Genomic DNA, 17,421 nt, shown 5'->3' with positions numbered 1-17,421 from the left:
AAGAAACCAAGGATTCTCTCTCCCTGGGCAGGGTGCCTTATCCATAGTTGCATCAAATTTCTGCATCTAATTTCTTATGTGTCTGTTTCAAGTTTGTGCAATCTATTCCCATTTTTAACCAAATCAATCCACTGCTAGGTTTTCACCTTATAATTGAAATATTACATCTTAGAAATCAAATGAAGCATCACTCTCAAACAGCCTTTTGATGAGATACTAGCATTGGAATTACAAGAGTAAGGGCAAACTTCTCAGTGTCATTTAGTTTTATTTTGTTTTTCCTAATTCTCATGTTCTTATTTTCATAATGCAATGATGTCCTCAGGAACCAAAATAAGGTCACCTTAATTACTTTTTTTATGACTTCTTACATGCAAAAAGTTTATTTCTGCCTGATCACTTAAAAATAAACGACCACAGCATTTAAGAGAATAATTTCTGTCACCTATTACACACAAATATTTGGTGTATATATAAATAATAACAGCAAATCTTAGAACAATTTACATGTGGCAAATATCATCGAAGTTCAACAAGCTAACATGTATCTGCTGAAATGCAACCAATAAGAATTACTGAAAAATATCAAACATTTTGGATTCATGTCTTCCCCATCACCTACCTGAGTGTCAAAATAGAGAGAGGGGCAGCAGATCATTCTCAATTTCCAAAAATTAGGTGCCTTTTAGATATAGAAAAGACAGGAGGACTATTTGTAAGATGGAAAATAGTAGTCCTATCTTTTGAGGTAGCTCATTGAAAAAGCTACTTCTGGGGTAAAGGACTCTCCTTGTACTGCTTTAAATAAAATAATTCTAGTCCTGGGACACGGGGATGGCTCAGTCAGTTAAGCATCCGACTCTTGGTTTGGGTAGTAAGATCAAGCCCTGAGTTGGGCTCTGTACTCAGCGGGAAGTCTTAAGATTCTCTCCTTCTGCTCTTCCCATCACTCACTCTTTCTTGTTTCCATTCTCAAATAAATAAATCTTTAAAAATAATAATAATAATTCTAGCCCCATTTGGACAATGTCATTTGTTTTGCTAAGTCACCTGTGTGTGAAATTTAATTACTTAATGCAACTACCTAGACCACTTCCGTCACAAGTCCTCCTTCAGCAAAAAATGGTTAAGTATTTGATAAAATGTACTCCACTAAAACAAAACACATAGAAAATGAAACATGGGGGGAAAAAAAAGAAAACGAAATGTGATTACCTTTCCAAAGTCACGAACATCAAACAGGTCAAATGCTTCAAAGAGTTCACTCTTTCTCATTCCAAAGGTCTCGCAACAGGCCGTGAGGAATGTCCTTATGTTCTTCAAACAGAGAAACTGAGGAATGGGAAATAGCTATTAGTATATAGTGAATCATTCTGAATGTTCTATATCCTCTGTCTACACAGAATGCTATTTTAAAAAATGACAAGGGAAGAAAAGAATCAACCAACTTTTGAGACTGCTTTGCAATTAATCCTTCAGCAGTATTTACTGAGTAGCTGCTTGGGCACAGGGAATACATCTATGAAGAAGTTACATAAAGTTTCTGCCCTCATGAAACTTATATTCTAATAAAAGAAGACACACGAAAAAAAACGCAGCAACAAAAACCAAAAAAGGAAATATTTTATTTTCATATGGTGGTAAGTGCAATGGGGAAAAAAGTCAGGTGGAGGGATCAGGAGCACTGGTGGGAGGGGTGGGGAGGCGCTTAAATGAATGATTAGAGAAGGTGTCAGTGGGAAGAGAGCAGATAAGCAGAGATTTGAAGGGGGTGAAGGAACAAGCCAGGCAGAAGTACAGGCCACAGCATTCCAACTTAAAGTAGCATCCCCTGGCAAAGCCCTGAGACAGAATATCTAAGGTGTGTTTAAGAAAGGGGCCAATATGGGCACCTGGGTGGCTCAATTGTTAAGCATCTGCCTTCGGCTCAGGTCGTGATCCCAGGGTCTTGGGATCGAGCCCCACATGGGGCTCCCTGCTGGGCAGGAAGCCTGCTTCTTTCTCTCTCCCACTCCCCTGCTTGTGTTCCGTCTCTTGCTGGGTCTCTGTCTGTCACATAAATAAATAAAATCTTAAAAAAAGAAAGAAAGAGGGGCACCGGGGTTGGCTCAGTGGGTTAAACCTCTGCCTTCAGCTCCGGTCATGATCCCAGGGTCCCGGGATCGAGCCCCACATCAGGCTCTCTGCTCCGCAGGGTGCCTGCTTCCTCCTCTCTCTCTCTGCCTGCCTCTCAGCCTACTTGTGATCTCTATCTGTCATATAAATAAATAAAATCTTAAAAAAAAAAAAAAAAGAAAGAAAGAAAAAATAAAGGCGGGGGGGGGGGCAATGCAGCTGGAGCAGAGTGAGTGACAGGGAAAAAGGTAGGAGGGAGCTAGAAAGGTATGAGGTCAGATGATAAAGGACCTTGTTGACTCTGACCAAGACAAGAGTCACTGAAGGCTTTAAGGCAGAGGAGGGATGTGACCTGATATTTTAAGGGGTATTTCAGGCTGCTGTTTTTTAACATAGATGGAAAGGAGGAAGAACAAACATGGAGATAGGAAAAGCAGATAGGAGGGTAAGACCTAACCATGCGAAGACCATGTGTTACATTTTGACTATGTTAAATTTGAGATACCTCTAGTCATCCAGTGGGATGTGGGGCAGGCAGCTAGATATACACATCTGCAGTCCAGGATACAGGTGTATAGTACGGACATAAATTTGGAGTTTTTAGAGTATACAGAACTTTTTTTTTTTTTTTAAGATTTTATTTATTTATTTGACAGAGATCACAAGTAGGCAGAGAGGCAGGCAGAAGGAGAAGGGAAAGCAAGCTCCCCATGGAACAGAAAGCCCGATGCAGGGCTCCCTCCCAGGACCTTGGGATCATGACCTGAGCTGAAGGCAGAGGCTTAACCCAATGAGCCACTCGGGCGCTCCAACAGAACATTTTTATCCATGATATTACCTTAGAGGACTTTATGAGAAAACAGAGGAGAGGACTGGAACTGGGTCATCTTAGGAGATCAGGAAAAGAGCCCACCAAGAGGCTGATCACGAGTGACTGATGAGGAAGGGTAATAACCAGAAGCACAGGTTTTCCCTTAAGTAAAAAAGTGTTTCTAGAAAAAAAAGGCATGATAAACTCTTTTAGCTAATGATAAGTAAGATTTGACCAAGCGCTGACCATGGACTCTGGCAGTGTGAAGGTTACAGGTATACCTTGATAAAAACAAGTTCTGTGTGGAATGGGGTGCATGGAGCAGGTTCCAGAGATGATGGGAACAGAGGAAGTGAAAAGGGAATATAGAATATAGACTCTTAAGGAGTTTGCTGCAAAGGGGAACAGAGGATTGAAGAGGTGGTCAGAGAGAAAGAGAAGTCAAGGAAGGCCTTTTTAAAAACAATGGAAGCCCTTACGACATGTTTTTATTTTGAGGAGAATAAGTCAGTAAAGAGGGGAAAGTTAGTCATGCAAGAGAGAAGGCGAGTCGCCAGAATGAGGTCCTTGAGTAGGCAAACACTGCTCCCATGGAGAAGTCTGACGTGGAGAGAGAAAGCTCAGTTCATCAACACTACAACAAAAGGGAAGGCGGATCTATTGACAATTTTTAAAAACAAAATTTACTTGCAGTATCCCAAAGACTCAGACCTACATAAGCAAAATACACACATACCCTGAAAGTGAATCACTGCTTTTTGGAGACCTAAGCTGCAGGGGCACACATAAGACCATTATCCTCCAATAAGTGAGAAACCCATCAGCTAATCTGAGCCTTCTCTTTTTAGGCACCGTCAATGTTTTATTTTGTTGTTTTGTTTTCTTATTGGTTTTTTAATTTACAGAAAGCACATTTTACTTCCTCGGTATTTGAAACATTCAGATTTTTCACAGGCTTAACTTAGATGCAGTTTGACCCTTTACAGGAATCCTTCTCTGAGGCTTAAATATTTCAGGAGAGGTTAAAACCACAGGGGAAGCATCATGAACCCTTTGAAGCACAAAGACAGAAGCCATTCAGCACATGGAGTCACTACTTGCACTGTAAAAAATTCATAAGAGACCTTTATAATGCAGAATCACTCTACATGTAGCTCTTCCACATAGGATTGCTTATTTACAGATTAAAAGCCTTGCATTCTGCCAAGATAGACAATAATTACTCCCTTGGGGATTATGCAACTGCTCTCTTGCAATATTTTTTACATAATTAAGTGCCCAACTCATAGCTCACCAAGGACAAGCACAATTACGCATGCCACCCTCTGAAGATTGCTCACCAAACCCAGATTTCATCCTGTGTAGGAAAAACTACAGTAGACTTCCACCCAAGTGCTTCCTTAACTCAGAAAAGCAAGGATTATTTCTGAAAAGTTAAAAAAAAAAAAAAGAAAAAGAAAAAACTGAAATGCAGTCATTACTGGATACACATTTAAAAACAAGTCTTCCTGGGGTGCCTGGGTGGCTCAGTGGGTTAAGCCTCTGACTTTGGCTTAGGTCATGATCTCAGGGTCCTGGGAGTGAGCCACATATTGGAGGAAAAAAAAAAAAACCAAAAACAAAAACAAAAAAACAGGTCTTCTCACTTCTAGAACCAACCTTAACTTTATTTGCCCCTTAACTAGTTCAGTTCTATTAAATTCCACAAATATTTACTGGATTTGGAAAAGGTCACTTGAATCCTCTCACTTTTTTGAGGCAATCCTCAAATTTGGCCTTCCCTGTAGGTATTTCCTCAGGCAACAGTTTTTGAATGCCTACAACATTCCAGACACTGGAAATGCTAAAAATGAGTAACACCAGTGGTTCTGCCTCAAGCTTGTCTAATCTTATTTGGAGATTTTCACAGTTATCCAGTTTGGCTAATACCACTAGGATCACATTCCACTTGATGTTCACAGGTGCTCATCCCTGTGCATGCACAGGAACGAAGCAGAGGGCAGGAGAAAGTGAGCCCCAATACCACTGCAGAAGCACTGGCCAACCTGGTACAGACAGCCTGCCTGCCACTCCCGAGACGTAGATTTTGTTTTCATCACACTGAGCTTGTTCTTTTTCCAGTTTATTTTTAAGAATTTCTAACCAAAAAATTGAGAAGATAGTACAATGAACATTCCAACCTACCCAACAACTGGAACATACTGTCTTTTTTTTTTTTTTAAAGACTTATTTTAAAGAGAGAGAAAGCACGCACGTGTGAGCATAAGAGGGAGGAGGGGGCAGTAGAGGGAGAGGGAGGGAGAACCTTAAGCAGACTCTGCAATGAGCAGAGCCCAATTCCAGGCTCGATCTCAAGACCAGGAGATCATGACCTGAGCTGAAATCAAGAGCTAGACACTTTACTGACTGTACCACCCAAGCACCCCTATATATGTGCTTTTATATGCCAACTCTTTATTTATAAGATGTATTTTTTTTTAAAGATTTTATTTATTAATTTGACAGAGAGAAATCACAAGCAGACGGAGAGGCAGCCAGAGAGAGAGAGAGAGAGGGAAGCAGGCTCTCCGCTGAGCAGAGAGCCCGACGCGGGACTCGATCCCAGGACTCTGAGATCATGACCTGAGCCGAAGGCAGCGGCTTAACCCACTGAGCCACCCAGGCGCCCATTATAAGATGTATTTTTTTTTAAGTATGTGGAAGCAAGTTACAGATATCACAACACTTCACTCCTAAATAGCTCAATAGGCTTTTCCGAGGAATAAAGATATTTTCTGACATACCATTATCACACCTAAGAAAATTAACAATTCTATGTTATCTAATATCTATTTCATATTAAAATTTCCTCAGTTGCCCAGCCTATGTCTCCTTAAGCTATGTACTCCCCCAGTGAGATCCAATTAAATTTTATCCATTGCACTTGGTGGCTTTATTTTTGTAGTATCTTTTGAGAAATCCCACTGCCTTTTAAGACATAGACTTTTTGAAGAGTCTAGACAAGTCATCTTATAGAAGGTCCCACATTTTGCATTTGTCTTATTTTCATGGTATCATTAAACCTGTTTCTCCATCACTTGTATTTCCAGTGAACCAAAAGCTAAGTCTAAATATAAATTAAACAGTTCTGGCAAAAATACTTCATACTGTGAAATTCATATTTCATAACATTTAAAGATACAAAATGTTAAGTTTAGCCACTATTATTGGTGTTAGCTTGATCACTTGGTTAGAATGTTTATTGCCAAATCTATTATAAAGGGACATCTTCCCCTTTATATTAATAAGAATCCTATGTGTATTAATTTGGTGCCATGTCATATTTCCCAATAATTTTTCACCATGATTTACCATTCACTAATAACCCTTGCTTTGATTAATCCACTTGGGACTACAAAATAGCGATTTTTTTCTGATTCTATCATTCCTTCCATAATTATTAGTGGGTTTCTTTTTTTGAGATTTTATTTTTTTATTTGACAGAGAAAGAGATCACAAGTAGTCAGAGAAGCAGGCAGAGAGAGAGGAGGAAGCAGGCTCCACGCTGAGCAGAGAGCCCGATGCGGGGCTTGATCCCAGGACCCCAGGATCATGACCCGAGCCCCACTGGTGGTTATTCTTACAAAAAGAGCTTTCAGTGCCCTCCCTCCCATTCCCTTTTTTCCACTTGTTTTTTTTTTTTTTTTTAAGTTCATATTGTCCCAAATTTGGCCATTTGGAGGTCCCTTTAAACTGATTCCTGTGTCCTTTTAACAGAATGCCATTTCTTGTATCAAATTGTCCCAAACCCACGTAGGTCCTTTGCTCTAGTTCTGGAATCAGTCATTTCTCCGAGCAAGTCCATTCCTACTTACGTGGTAAATGGTATTTAGAAACAAATGTCTGAGCACTAGGCTGCTCCCAGGTTACATGAGCCCAATAACTCTATCCTTTGATTAAGCAATCTACCACAAAAGAAAGAGTTAATGTAAACTAGATTGGCCTAAATGATCTCCAATGCACCATTCAGGTAATTCTATACTTTTCTTTGTGGAATGCTTAATAAGCCAACTCTTATCTTATTCTGCTAAGATGAAGGAAAGTTGAATTTTTTGAAGATGACTGATGAATACATGAGCTTGTTTTATGCTTAGAGATGTGATTGGTGTTTTGACACACTTATTTCAGTATAACTTTTTTCTCTCTAGTTTATAAATTCTTTTAGATTAGTAGCCATATGATTGTCCTTTGTATCATCTGTGGTAGCTTAAAACATTCTGCCTTCAGGGGCGCCTGGGTGGCTCAGTGGGTTGGCCTCTGCCTTCGGCTCGGGTCATGATCTCGGGGTCCTGGGATCGAGCCCCGCATCGGGCTCTCTGCTCGGCAGGGAGCCTGCCTTCTTCCTCTCTGCCTGCCTCTCTGCCTACTTGTGATCCCTGTCTGTCACATGAATAAATAAATAAATCTTTAAAAAAAAAAAATTCTGCCTTCAGAGATGGTTTACGACACACAAAAAAAAATATAGCTCATTATTTCATAACCAAACTTGGTGTTTGATAAAAAAAAATTATACAACTTTACATTTAATTTATAAGAGATAACCTTAGGAATTTTTAGAATTTAGGATTCAAATATTAAGAATCAAAATTTTAAATAACTTCAGGATTTTTTAAGTATTAAATGTATACACACAAGATAGTTACCAAAATTAAAGATATACAAAAGTCTAAACAGCATTTTCTCATTTAACAAATACTACTGAGGTGCAGATTATATACTAGGCATCATAAAAGTTCATAAAACTTATATTCAATTGGGTACTGCTTTAATTTATTAAACATATGTTAATGGAATCAAACTCCCAAGAACTAGGCATATTTTTAAGATTTTATTTATATGACAGAGAGAAATACAGGCAGTGGGAGTAGGAGAGGGAGAAATAGGCTTCCTGCTGAGCAGGGAGACCAATGCAGGACCCTGGGATCATGACCTGAGCCAAAGGCAGACGCTTAACCATCTGAGCCGCCCAGGCGCCCCAAGAACTAGGTATTTTTAAAAAGCAAATAGGATCCAAACTGTCCTCAGAAGAGATACCCTGGCAGGGCAGAGCCCCCAGACCAGTGACAGCACGATTACACAGTATGTGGCAACTACCATATAGAGAGTATTCAAGGGTTCTGTGGGAGTCCTGGAGTATCAGAAACAGCTTTCTGGAATAAGTGACCAATGAGAGGAGAGCTGAAGGAGAGGTGAGAGTCAGTCACAAAAATAGGAAGAGTGATTGACATTCAGGGAACGGAAAGGAAGATGCCAGACTTAGGGTACAAGGGACTACCAGGTAAACAGCACAGCATGTATGAGCACAAGACAAGGCATGGCCTGCTGGGGGCAATGGAAGTGGTACCGAATGGACACAACCCTCTGGAGGGCAGTAGCTAGAGCTGGGTTAGAAAGGGGAGTTGGGGCTTACAAAGCTTGCCAAAGAGATGTGGGCTTTCTTCTAGAAGACATGGTGAGGTTCAATGGGTTTAAATAGAAGAGTAGGACACTCAGATTGCATTTTATTATTATAGTAATTTTTGAGTGTTTGCTGTATACCAAGCTCTATGCTAAGGTTTAGGTCCTTTAAGCCTCATGACAACTCATCAGGAAAGTTTTCATTTTTCTTTCACGCAAACAGAGTTTACTCAAGGTTATATAACTGCATTTGCTAAAGTAATAGTGTCGTGATACAAATCTAGACCTTCTTGCTACAGAGCCCACATCCTTATATGGTGTTATTCTAGCTCTCTTTTGAGGTATGCAGATTAAATGTTTTCTTTTCTCTTTATTAGGGTGATGATATGGGTTAGGCGGGCAAGACAGGACAGTTAGAGTGCTGCCATATTAATTTAACAAAAAGATTATGGCCATTTGGACTAGGACTAGCATGGTAGGAGGAGGAACTGAAAGTCTGTAAGTAATATGGAAAGGAAATACCCAGTAACTGAATATGCTTGGAGTGGGTGGGGAAAGAGAGAAGAGAGAAGAACTAGGAATTATATCCATAGCTCTGTCATGGGCTCTGCACCTACAGTAAAGGCATGCTCTAAAAATGGTAGCTTAGCAGCTGGGGGACAGGGTGTGTGAAAAGAAGCCAAGATGGGAGACAGTTAGTTCTTGTCTTAACATCTGGAAGATCCAGTAATGAGAGAGCGCCGAGGGAGCATGTCAGGGATATCCAGTGATGAGTGATGCACTCTAACAGCACAGGCAGTGGTCTTTAGCCCCCACACCCACCCTTCCCCTTGGAAGTACATGAGCAGCTTCCTTATTTATTACAAGTTGAAGAATTAAAGTGGTAGAAAAGCACTCAATAGATGCAGATAACCCTCAAAGAAATCTTAATACCATCAAGGTCTAGGATACCCTCAAATGATACAGAGATCTCCAGATTAGATAATGTTTCATCACCAGATAGCTACCACAACAGACAAGGCTTTTCAAGGTGCAGCCTCTCCCACAGGACCACTTCTACGCTAGTAACAGTGATGTTCCAGAAAGGAAACATTTAAAAGTCAGACTGCAAAGGTTCACTATAAAGCTCTGAGATGACCTTCCTCTTCCCTCTACCCCTTTTATAAGGTGTACGGTTGCCTTTTTCTCTATGTGCATAAGAACCATTTTGACTCTCTCAATGATATGAATACAAGTGGGATCATTTCCCTTTTTTACTTGAAAAAATAAGCATCTACTTCTGTAAAATTAACAAAAAATGGACCAGTTATGTTAACTGACGCTATGTAACAGGAAAAAACCTCCACAGTTTGTTGTGAAATGAGCTATTTCAATCACAACCGAGAAATGGTAACTTATGGGAAGGCTGATGATTTCTAATACAGCTTCACTGCCATGCACACTTGCTGACTTACCACAATTTTCACAAGGACCATCAACAGCCAAAGCTGCCTGATGAAGATAGAAGTCCTTGGAGTCTCATTTCTTTTCCTTTTTTTTTTTTTTTTTAAAGATTTTATTTATTTGAGAGAAAGAGTTGGGGGAGGGGCAAAGGAAGAGGGAGAAGCAGGCTTCCCGCTGTGAGTGGAGCCAACTCAGGACTCAGTCCCAGGACCCTGAGATCATGACCTGAGTTGAAGGCAGATGTGTAACTGACTGAGCCACCCAAGTGCCTTTCCAGTTCTCCTTTCTTGATGGAACGCTCATTATCCCGTTGAAGTGGAGAGTGAATTTGAGAGTTTAAATAATTTGAATTGGGAGTGGTTGTTAATGAGTTGATTGACAGGTTTGTTTGTTTTTTAAGATTTTATTAATTTATTTGACAGAGACACAAGCAGAGGGAGAGGGAGAAGCAGACTTCCCACCAAGCAGGGAGCCTGATGCGGGGCTCGATAGATCCCAGGAACCTGGGATCATGACCTGAGCTGAAGGCAGATGCTTAATGACTGAGCCACCCAGGCACCTCTGACTGACAGTTTTGAAAGGCACAGAAGAGATCATGATGAAGCCTATTTACAAATAGGAGGTACAAGAGAGTTTTCTTTTGTGAGCCAAGCCTCAGCTTAGACTTTGTCAAGCTCTACCTAGTACCCCTGTCATCCCTTTCCAAAGGAATCAATCATCCTTTGAAGAACTAGTAAGGCAGGACGGCATGTAAGGAAAACAGTAATAAATCAAGTTTCTCTCTTACTGGGGTCTTCTATTTCTGTCCCTTTAGCTGTATCTTCGCTGTCCCTCTGTATCTACCTTTTAAAATTAAGAGAGCTAGGGCACCTGGTGGCTCAGTGGGTTAAAGCCTCTGCCTTCAGCTGAGGTCATGATCTCAGGGTCCTGGGATCAAGCCCTGTATTGGGCTCTCTGCTCAGCAGGGAGCCTGCTTCCCTTCCTCTCTCTTTCTGCCTGCCTCTCTGCCTACTTGTGATCTCTGTCAAATAAATAATAAATAAAATCTTAAAAAAATAAAATAAAATTAAGAGAGCTAAATTCTACATCTTTTGGAAAGAAAACAAAAGAAAGGCAAAAGAAAAAGAATTTTTACTTGTACAGGGGCTTTGTCCTTTTCCCTTGTGACTCAGCAGATCCCAACAGAAGGGGCACTATCCCCACTGCTCTGTAAAGAAATCATACCCATAGATGCCTTCTGAATAATTATAAAATAATGATGCTGCACTTAGCATCAGTTCAAGACTGCACGGTATCTTCAAATAATTTTCTTATTGCTTCTATTATTATAAATAAATGAAGACCCTAAAGAACATGCAGGAAGAAGTCCAGGAAGGGAGGGGAACTGTTTGCCCTAGCTCCAATTTTGTGCTCAAGTCACTAAATCAAATCTCCCCTATTTTCAATAAACTAAAAGCCATATTGACTGCTGTCTAGGCTGCAAAGTATTTTTAAAGGATAAAAAAAAAAAATTAGTCATAAAAGTAGTCACTTAATGACATTTAAAGCTGCATGCTTATTTTCTATTTTCTTCAATGATTAAAACTTTTATGGGTCATATGTAACTTTATGAAAGTGACCAAACTCCAACTTGCAAGCCTAACTGTAAGAACGCATGCATCCTGTACTCTGTTGCACTCTGGTTCACACCTGTGATAATGACCACCTTCACTCTATCTGTTCTCCCAACTATCACATGCAATAAACATTTGCAAGTAGAGACTACATTTATTTCACCTATGTACCCACAGACACATGGTTTTAATAAATAATGAATGATTCATGATGCAGTGTATGTGTAAAACATAAACAGCAACCATTTCTTGGTAGCCAGGGAACTCATGGGGAAATTTTACATTAAATTGTCATCATATCCCCTTACTTATATATTAGTGTATCAATAGCTACTCTTTATTAAGTTACCCCCAAGAACTTTAGAATTTCATGATCTTAATAATTATAAGTAAAATAAAGATTTTAAGTTATTAAGCAGTTATGTTCTTGGGCATCGTTTCTAGACTGAGTTGCCAGCCTCTGGTGCGTATTCAATGGTAGCCTGCTAACAGATTTTCAGGATTCCTGGCCAACTATCACCATCATACACACAAGCCCTTCGCTGCTTTCAACAGCCCTTGTCCTCATAAGAGGGAGCACTGTACCCCTCACCCTTGGCAACAACTTAAAAAGGTTATCTGTCAACCCCAGCCTTAGCCCTTGGACCCAGAAAATGTTAACAAATAGCATTTAATTCTACTTATGTGTTTCTAGTTTTTGCACTGAAAACCTGAATGCCTGGGAAATGCAGAGGTCAAAATTAGCCTGAAACATCTGTTTTGCTAAGTTCATTAACCTGCTAAAGAAAGCACCATATGTCAATGCATTTAAGGAGAAAAAGTAACACTCAACCACATTATTATGTGCTATTTGGGCTATTCCAGCTAGCCCAAAGCACACTAAATATGGCCCACTCTACATTCTAGAGAAGACTTCCTTGCAGGGCTCCCTATTACAGCGATGCCAAAAAGGGCATTTCATTTTGCACAGATCATTAAGAGTCAGTAGAATGCAGTAACTAAAAGTCAGGATTTTATAGTGGTAGGAACAGTAACAACATAGCTACAATAGTAGTGATAGTCATAATCATAGTAGAATGGAAGTAGTTGTAGTAACCATTTAGCAATAGCAGTGATGGTAACAGAGTAGCATGGGAGTGGTAGTAGTGACAGTTTAGCAATAGCAGCAGTACTAGTAATCTTGGTGGAACAGAAGTAGTGGTAGCAGGCAGAGTGGTAGTGATGGTGGTGCCAGGTGCTCAAGCAATCATCGGAGGAAAACCGGAGTCTCCTGTGCCTTTATTCTAGGTGAGAAATGGACTGTCCTTCCAATGTAGAACATCCTTGGAACAGCACACTGGCCTAGAAAGCCACTCCCTGTGACCAGGAATTAGAATCCTGTTACACTGTTACCACAGAAGGAGGGGAGTTGTGGTCATTCTTCATTACAGACAACATTCAAAATGAGGAAAAAGCTTATGGACACAAACCTGTGTTGCTTTTAGATATTAGCCCTGCAAATCCGTGAATCCAGGCAATAAGAATGAAACAGTGTGCCTGAGTCTGATCTAAAATGAAAAGAGCTGTATACCCAAAAAAGAAAAAGAGAGAGACAGAGAGACAGAGAGACAGAGATCTGATTGCAGGCAACTCCACCTCACGGTCTTGGCTCCCCTACAAACAGCCACCTGAGAAAGAGCCACAGAAGTCCTCACGAGTCCCTGAGGAGTCCCCACCTTCTCCCTCCTTTGCTGTATAGCCCCCTATATCCACCTCACCCTGTGGTACAGCCAGACCAGAATGTGAGCAGCAGGAGATCCAGAAAGGAAGAAAAGAACAGAGGGGAAAGTAAAGCCTGAGTCTCTCCCCACTCATTTAATCTGACCTTGGTGCTATGGGGTAGGTACTATTAAAATTCCCACTTACAGATGAGGCAACCAAGATAAGTCACATGGCTGGTAAGTAATGGAGCAAGGTTTCAAATGGCACCTCCAAGGTCAAAGTCCGTGCCTTTCACAACTATGGCATTCTATCTCCTCCCTGGCAGATACTGCCCAAAGCAAGGAAGCTGGGGGCCAAGGTCCTGCCCGCCAGGGAAGGACAGGAGAGACACAACGGAGCAGAGAGCGTTTCCATTCCAGTGTAGTAAGTAGAGAGGCAAGCTCCAGGTTTAGTGGGAACACAAAGGAAGAATGCCCGTCCAGTGAAGGAGGGTAGGTTAAGATTCACTCCTCCAAGGAAGTGGCTGAAGTGCATGTCCAAGAATGAACAAAAGGCGATAATAAATGGTACCTGGTGAGAAGCAAAGGCCTAGCTTTGGGGAGGAAATGTAGTTCAAATGGCCTCTACAGCCAGAGCAGGGAAGAGAGTGTAAGAGATGACTGGCCAGAAAACTAGACAGGAGCCAGATTCCAAATGCAACTCAAGATTCACTTCTCAGAGAGGACAAGGCAATGCGTCATAATGCTTCTGACTCTACAAACAATAGCAAGAGATAAATGTGTGTGTCCCACATATGACACTAAGCACCTTCCATGGAGTAACTCAGTCAATACATACAATGACCCTCTGAGGAAGACACTATTATTTTACTCTATTCATAAGGAATGAAGACACAGTGAATAACCCAAGGTCAAGGGTAGAGTCAAACCCACCCCTGCTAGCACTCTCCCCTGGCAAGCAATGCTGCATCCTTGAGCATGGGGGGTTTTGGGGGGAGGCAATGACAGGTTCTATAGTGGCAGTAAAACCAGACTTCAGGCACCTGCCAGCTTCAGCAAATGTGGGGTCTGCCCCAAGGAAAGCAACTAAACATGAAGAGTAACATACTTCCTCAAGTAACTTCAACTTCAGAAAGAAGATGCATTTAAAAAAAGACAAAAAGATAAAATCTTTAAAAAAATTTAAAAAGACAAAAAGATGCATTTTGGAGGAAAACACTCTTCTCTACGAATAAACAACAATCACAACAAATGTTTCAATTTCTATTCAGATCAGCATAATACTTAGCTCTAGACCATACAACCTACCCTCCCCTCTTTCTTTTCTCACCTACAAAAGAGAACATCCCTTACTTTATCTCTTTTTTTTATAATTTTTTAAAATTTTATTTATTTATTTGACAGACAGAGATCACAAGTAGGCAGAGAGGCAGGCAGAGAGAGAGGAAGAAGCAAGCTTCACGCTGAGCGGAGAGCCTGATGCGAGGCTCAATCCCAGGACTCTGGGATCATGACCAGAGCCAAAGGCAGAGGCTTTAACCCACTGAGCCACCCAGGCACCCCTCTTACTTTCTCTCTTAATGTCTTTCAGTAGGCTTCTTTACACATGATTACAAATGTTCTATATGAATTTGAACAAATTTGAAATGACTAAATAACTTTGGAACAAAATTATTCAGCCATAGATCAGCAGGTTTGTTTGTTTTGTTTTTTATTTGACAGAGAGAGACACGCAAGAGAGGGAACACAAGCAGGGGGAGTGGGAGAGAGAGAAGCAGGCTTCCCGCCCAGCAGGGAGCCTGACATGGGGCTCCATCCCAGGGTCCTGGGATCATGACCTGAGCTGAAGGCAGACGCTTAACGACTGAGCCACCCAGGTGCCCCTCATTTTTTTTTTGTGCCAAATTACATTCTATTTCTCCCCACATTTCTAACCTAATTGTTATTCTATCTGCACCCACACTCTTCCCAATTTAGTATCACCCCAAATTATATGCAAATTATACTTCTCATTTTTTATTTTATTACCTGAGAGACTTCCTTATGATTTATGCTCCAGGTTTTAGCTCTGCCTACTATGTCACAAGTTGTTTTATTAAAATAAGTTGTAGTTTTTCAAAATTAAGTAAGAGTATACTGGGTCTGCACTAAAAACACTGTTAACACAAGATCTGAACTAAAGATCAGATTTATATCTGACCTATATTATGTATGTATCATACACATTATCTGTATGTTTATATATACATGCACATACACACTTTTGTGTTAATACCACTACTTCAATATAATATTTCCTTCTGAAAATATCAACCAAGTAGAACACTTAACCAAGTAGAAATACATCCTAATTGAGTATAGAAAATCTCCTTTGGTTTCTTCCCCCCACCCTTTTTTTTTGGCCTTTAAAAAAAAAAAAAAACTCTGCTATCTTTATAACCAGGAGATCTGTACTCTGTGTAAAAAAACCCTGACAACCAGGGGATTAATAGATTAATTAGAGGCCCATATATCTTTTCAAATTAGTGTTTTCCTTTTCTTTGAATAACTAACTAGTGAAATTACTGGATCATGTGGTATTTCTATTTTTAATGTTTTGAGAAACCTCCATACTGTTTTCATAGTGGCTACACCAATTTACATTCTCCAAAATGCACCAGTTTTTTTTTTTCTTCCATAACCTCACCAACACTTGCTATTTGTCTCTCTTTTAAAAGGTTTTATTTGTCAGAGAGAGAGAGACAGAGAGTGTGTGTGCCCAAGCAGGGGGAGGGGCAGGTGGAGGGAGAAGCAGGCTCCCCACTGAGCAAGAAGCCCAGCATGGGACCTGATCCCAGGACCTTGGGATCATGACCTGAGCGGAAGTCTTTTTTTTTTTTTTTTAAGATTTTATTTATTTATTCTACAGACAGAGATCACAAGGAGGCAGAGAGGCAGGCAGAGAGAGAGGAGGAAGCAGGCTCCCCGCAGAGCAGAGAGCCCCATGCGGGGCTTGGTCCCAGAAACCCAGGATCATGACCTGAGCCAAAGGCAGAGGCTCTAACCCACTAAGCCACCCAGGAGGCCCCCTGAGCTGGAGTCTTAACCAACTGAGCCAACCAGGCATCCTAACTTCTTGTCTTCTGATATTAGCCATCCTGACTAGTATGAGGTAACATCTCACTGTGGTTTTGATTTGCATTTCCCTGGTGACTAATAATGTTGAACATCTTTTTCATGTGTTTGTTGGCCATCTGTAAGGTCTTTGGAAACACGTCTATTCTGGTCCTCGGCCCATTTTTTCATTGGATTAATTGTGGGGTTTGGGTGTAGCGTTGTATAAGTTCTTTATATATTTTGGATATTAACCCATTATTGGATATATCATTTGCTAATATTCTCTCCCATTCAGTAGTTTGATGGTTTCCTTTGTTGGGCAGAAGCTTTTTGATGTAATCCCAATCGTTTAATTTTGCTTCTTTCTCTGGCCTTAGGAGACATAGCTAGGAAAATGCTGCCATAGCCAATGTCAGATTTACTGCCTATGCTCCCCTCTAGGATATTTATGGATTTAGAGGTCTTACATTTAGGTCTTTAATCCACTTTGAGTTTATTTTTATAGATGCCGTAAGAAAATGGTACAGAGTCACTCTTTTGCATGTAGGTGTCCAGTTTCCCCAGCACCATTTGTTCAAGAGATCGTGTTTTGCCCTATGTATATTCTTGCCTTCTTTGTCACAGATTGACCATATAAGCATCAGTTTATTTCTGGGTTTATTCTATTTCTTTGATCTATGTGTCTATTTTTGTGCCAGTACCATACTGTTTGATTACAACAGCTCTGTAGCCTATCTTGAAATCTGGATTTATGATACCTCCGAGCTTTGTTTTTCTTTCTTGGGATTACTTTTGCTATTAGGGGTCTTTATGGTTCCATACAAATCTTAATATTATCTTTTCTAGTTCTATGAAAAATGCTATTGGTATAGGTATTTTGACAGTAATAAAGAATAAAATAGGCAGTTTCTAAATCTAATACCTTTATTCCTGCAGTCTCCAAGTCTGTACCCATCTCAGCCATTTTTCTTAAGACTGAATACACTTTTAGGTCATACAATTTCTTGAACAGACTGTACTAGATCATTCCAGAATCCTCGCTATTAGATCATTCTAAAACTATCCTGTTACTAGGTATGTAATTACAGGCTATTTCTTCAGCAGTATTTATCCATTGCCACTATAGTCCTATATGGTAGATGTGGAGGTTTTTGTGAGGGGTTTTAATTTTCTTTATCTAATACCAATTCAATACTGTGTTATATGA

At 40.3% G+C, this 17,421-nt stretch overlaps 1 protein-coding gene across 4 annotated transcripts in view; it reads right to left on the bottom strand.

The window, feature by feature from the left end:
- VAV3 (vav guanine nucleotide exchange factor 3) overlaps positions 1 to 17,421 on the bottom strand; it is a 361,263-nt gene that overhangs the window by 271,592 nt on the left and 72,250 nt on the right. For all 4 annotated transcript variants that reach the window (XM_032302316.1, XM_032302317.1, XM_032302318.1 and 1 more), the window contains exon 2: positions 1,216 to 1,332. In XM_032302316.1, the coding sequence (XP_032158207.1) occupies positions 1,216 to 1,332 (117 nt within the window). The remainder of the gene's footprint in view (positions 1 to 1,215; positions 1,333 to 17,421) is intronic.

This window comes from Mustela erminea, chromosome 10, assembly GCF_009829155.1.
Source record: "Mustela erminea isolate mMusErm1 chromosome 10, mMusErm1.Pri, whole genome shotgun sequence".
Classification (NCBI taxonomy): domain Eukaryota; kingdom Metazoa; phylum Chordata; class Mammalia; order Carnivora; family Mustelidae; genus Mustela; species Mustela erminea.
The sequence above is the reverse complement of the archived record's forward strand: the minus strand, read 5'-3'. Positions and strand labels throughout refer to the sequence as shown.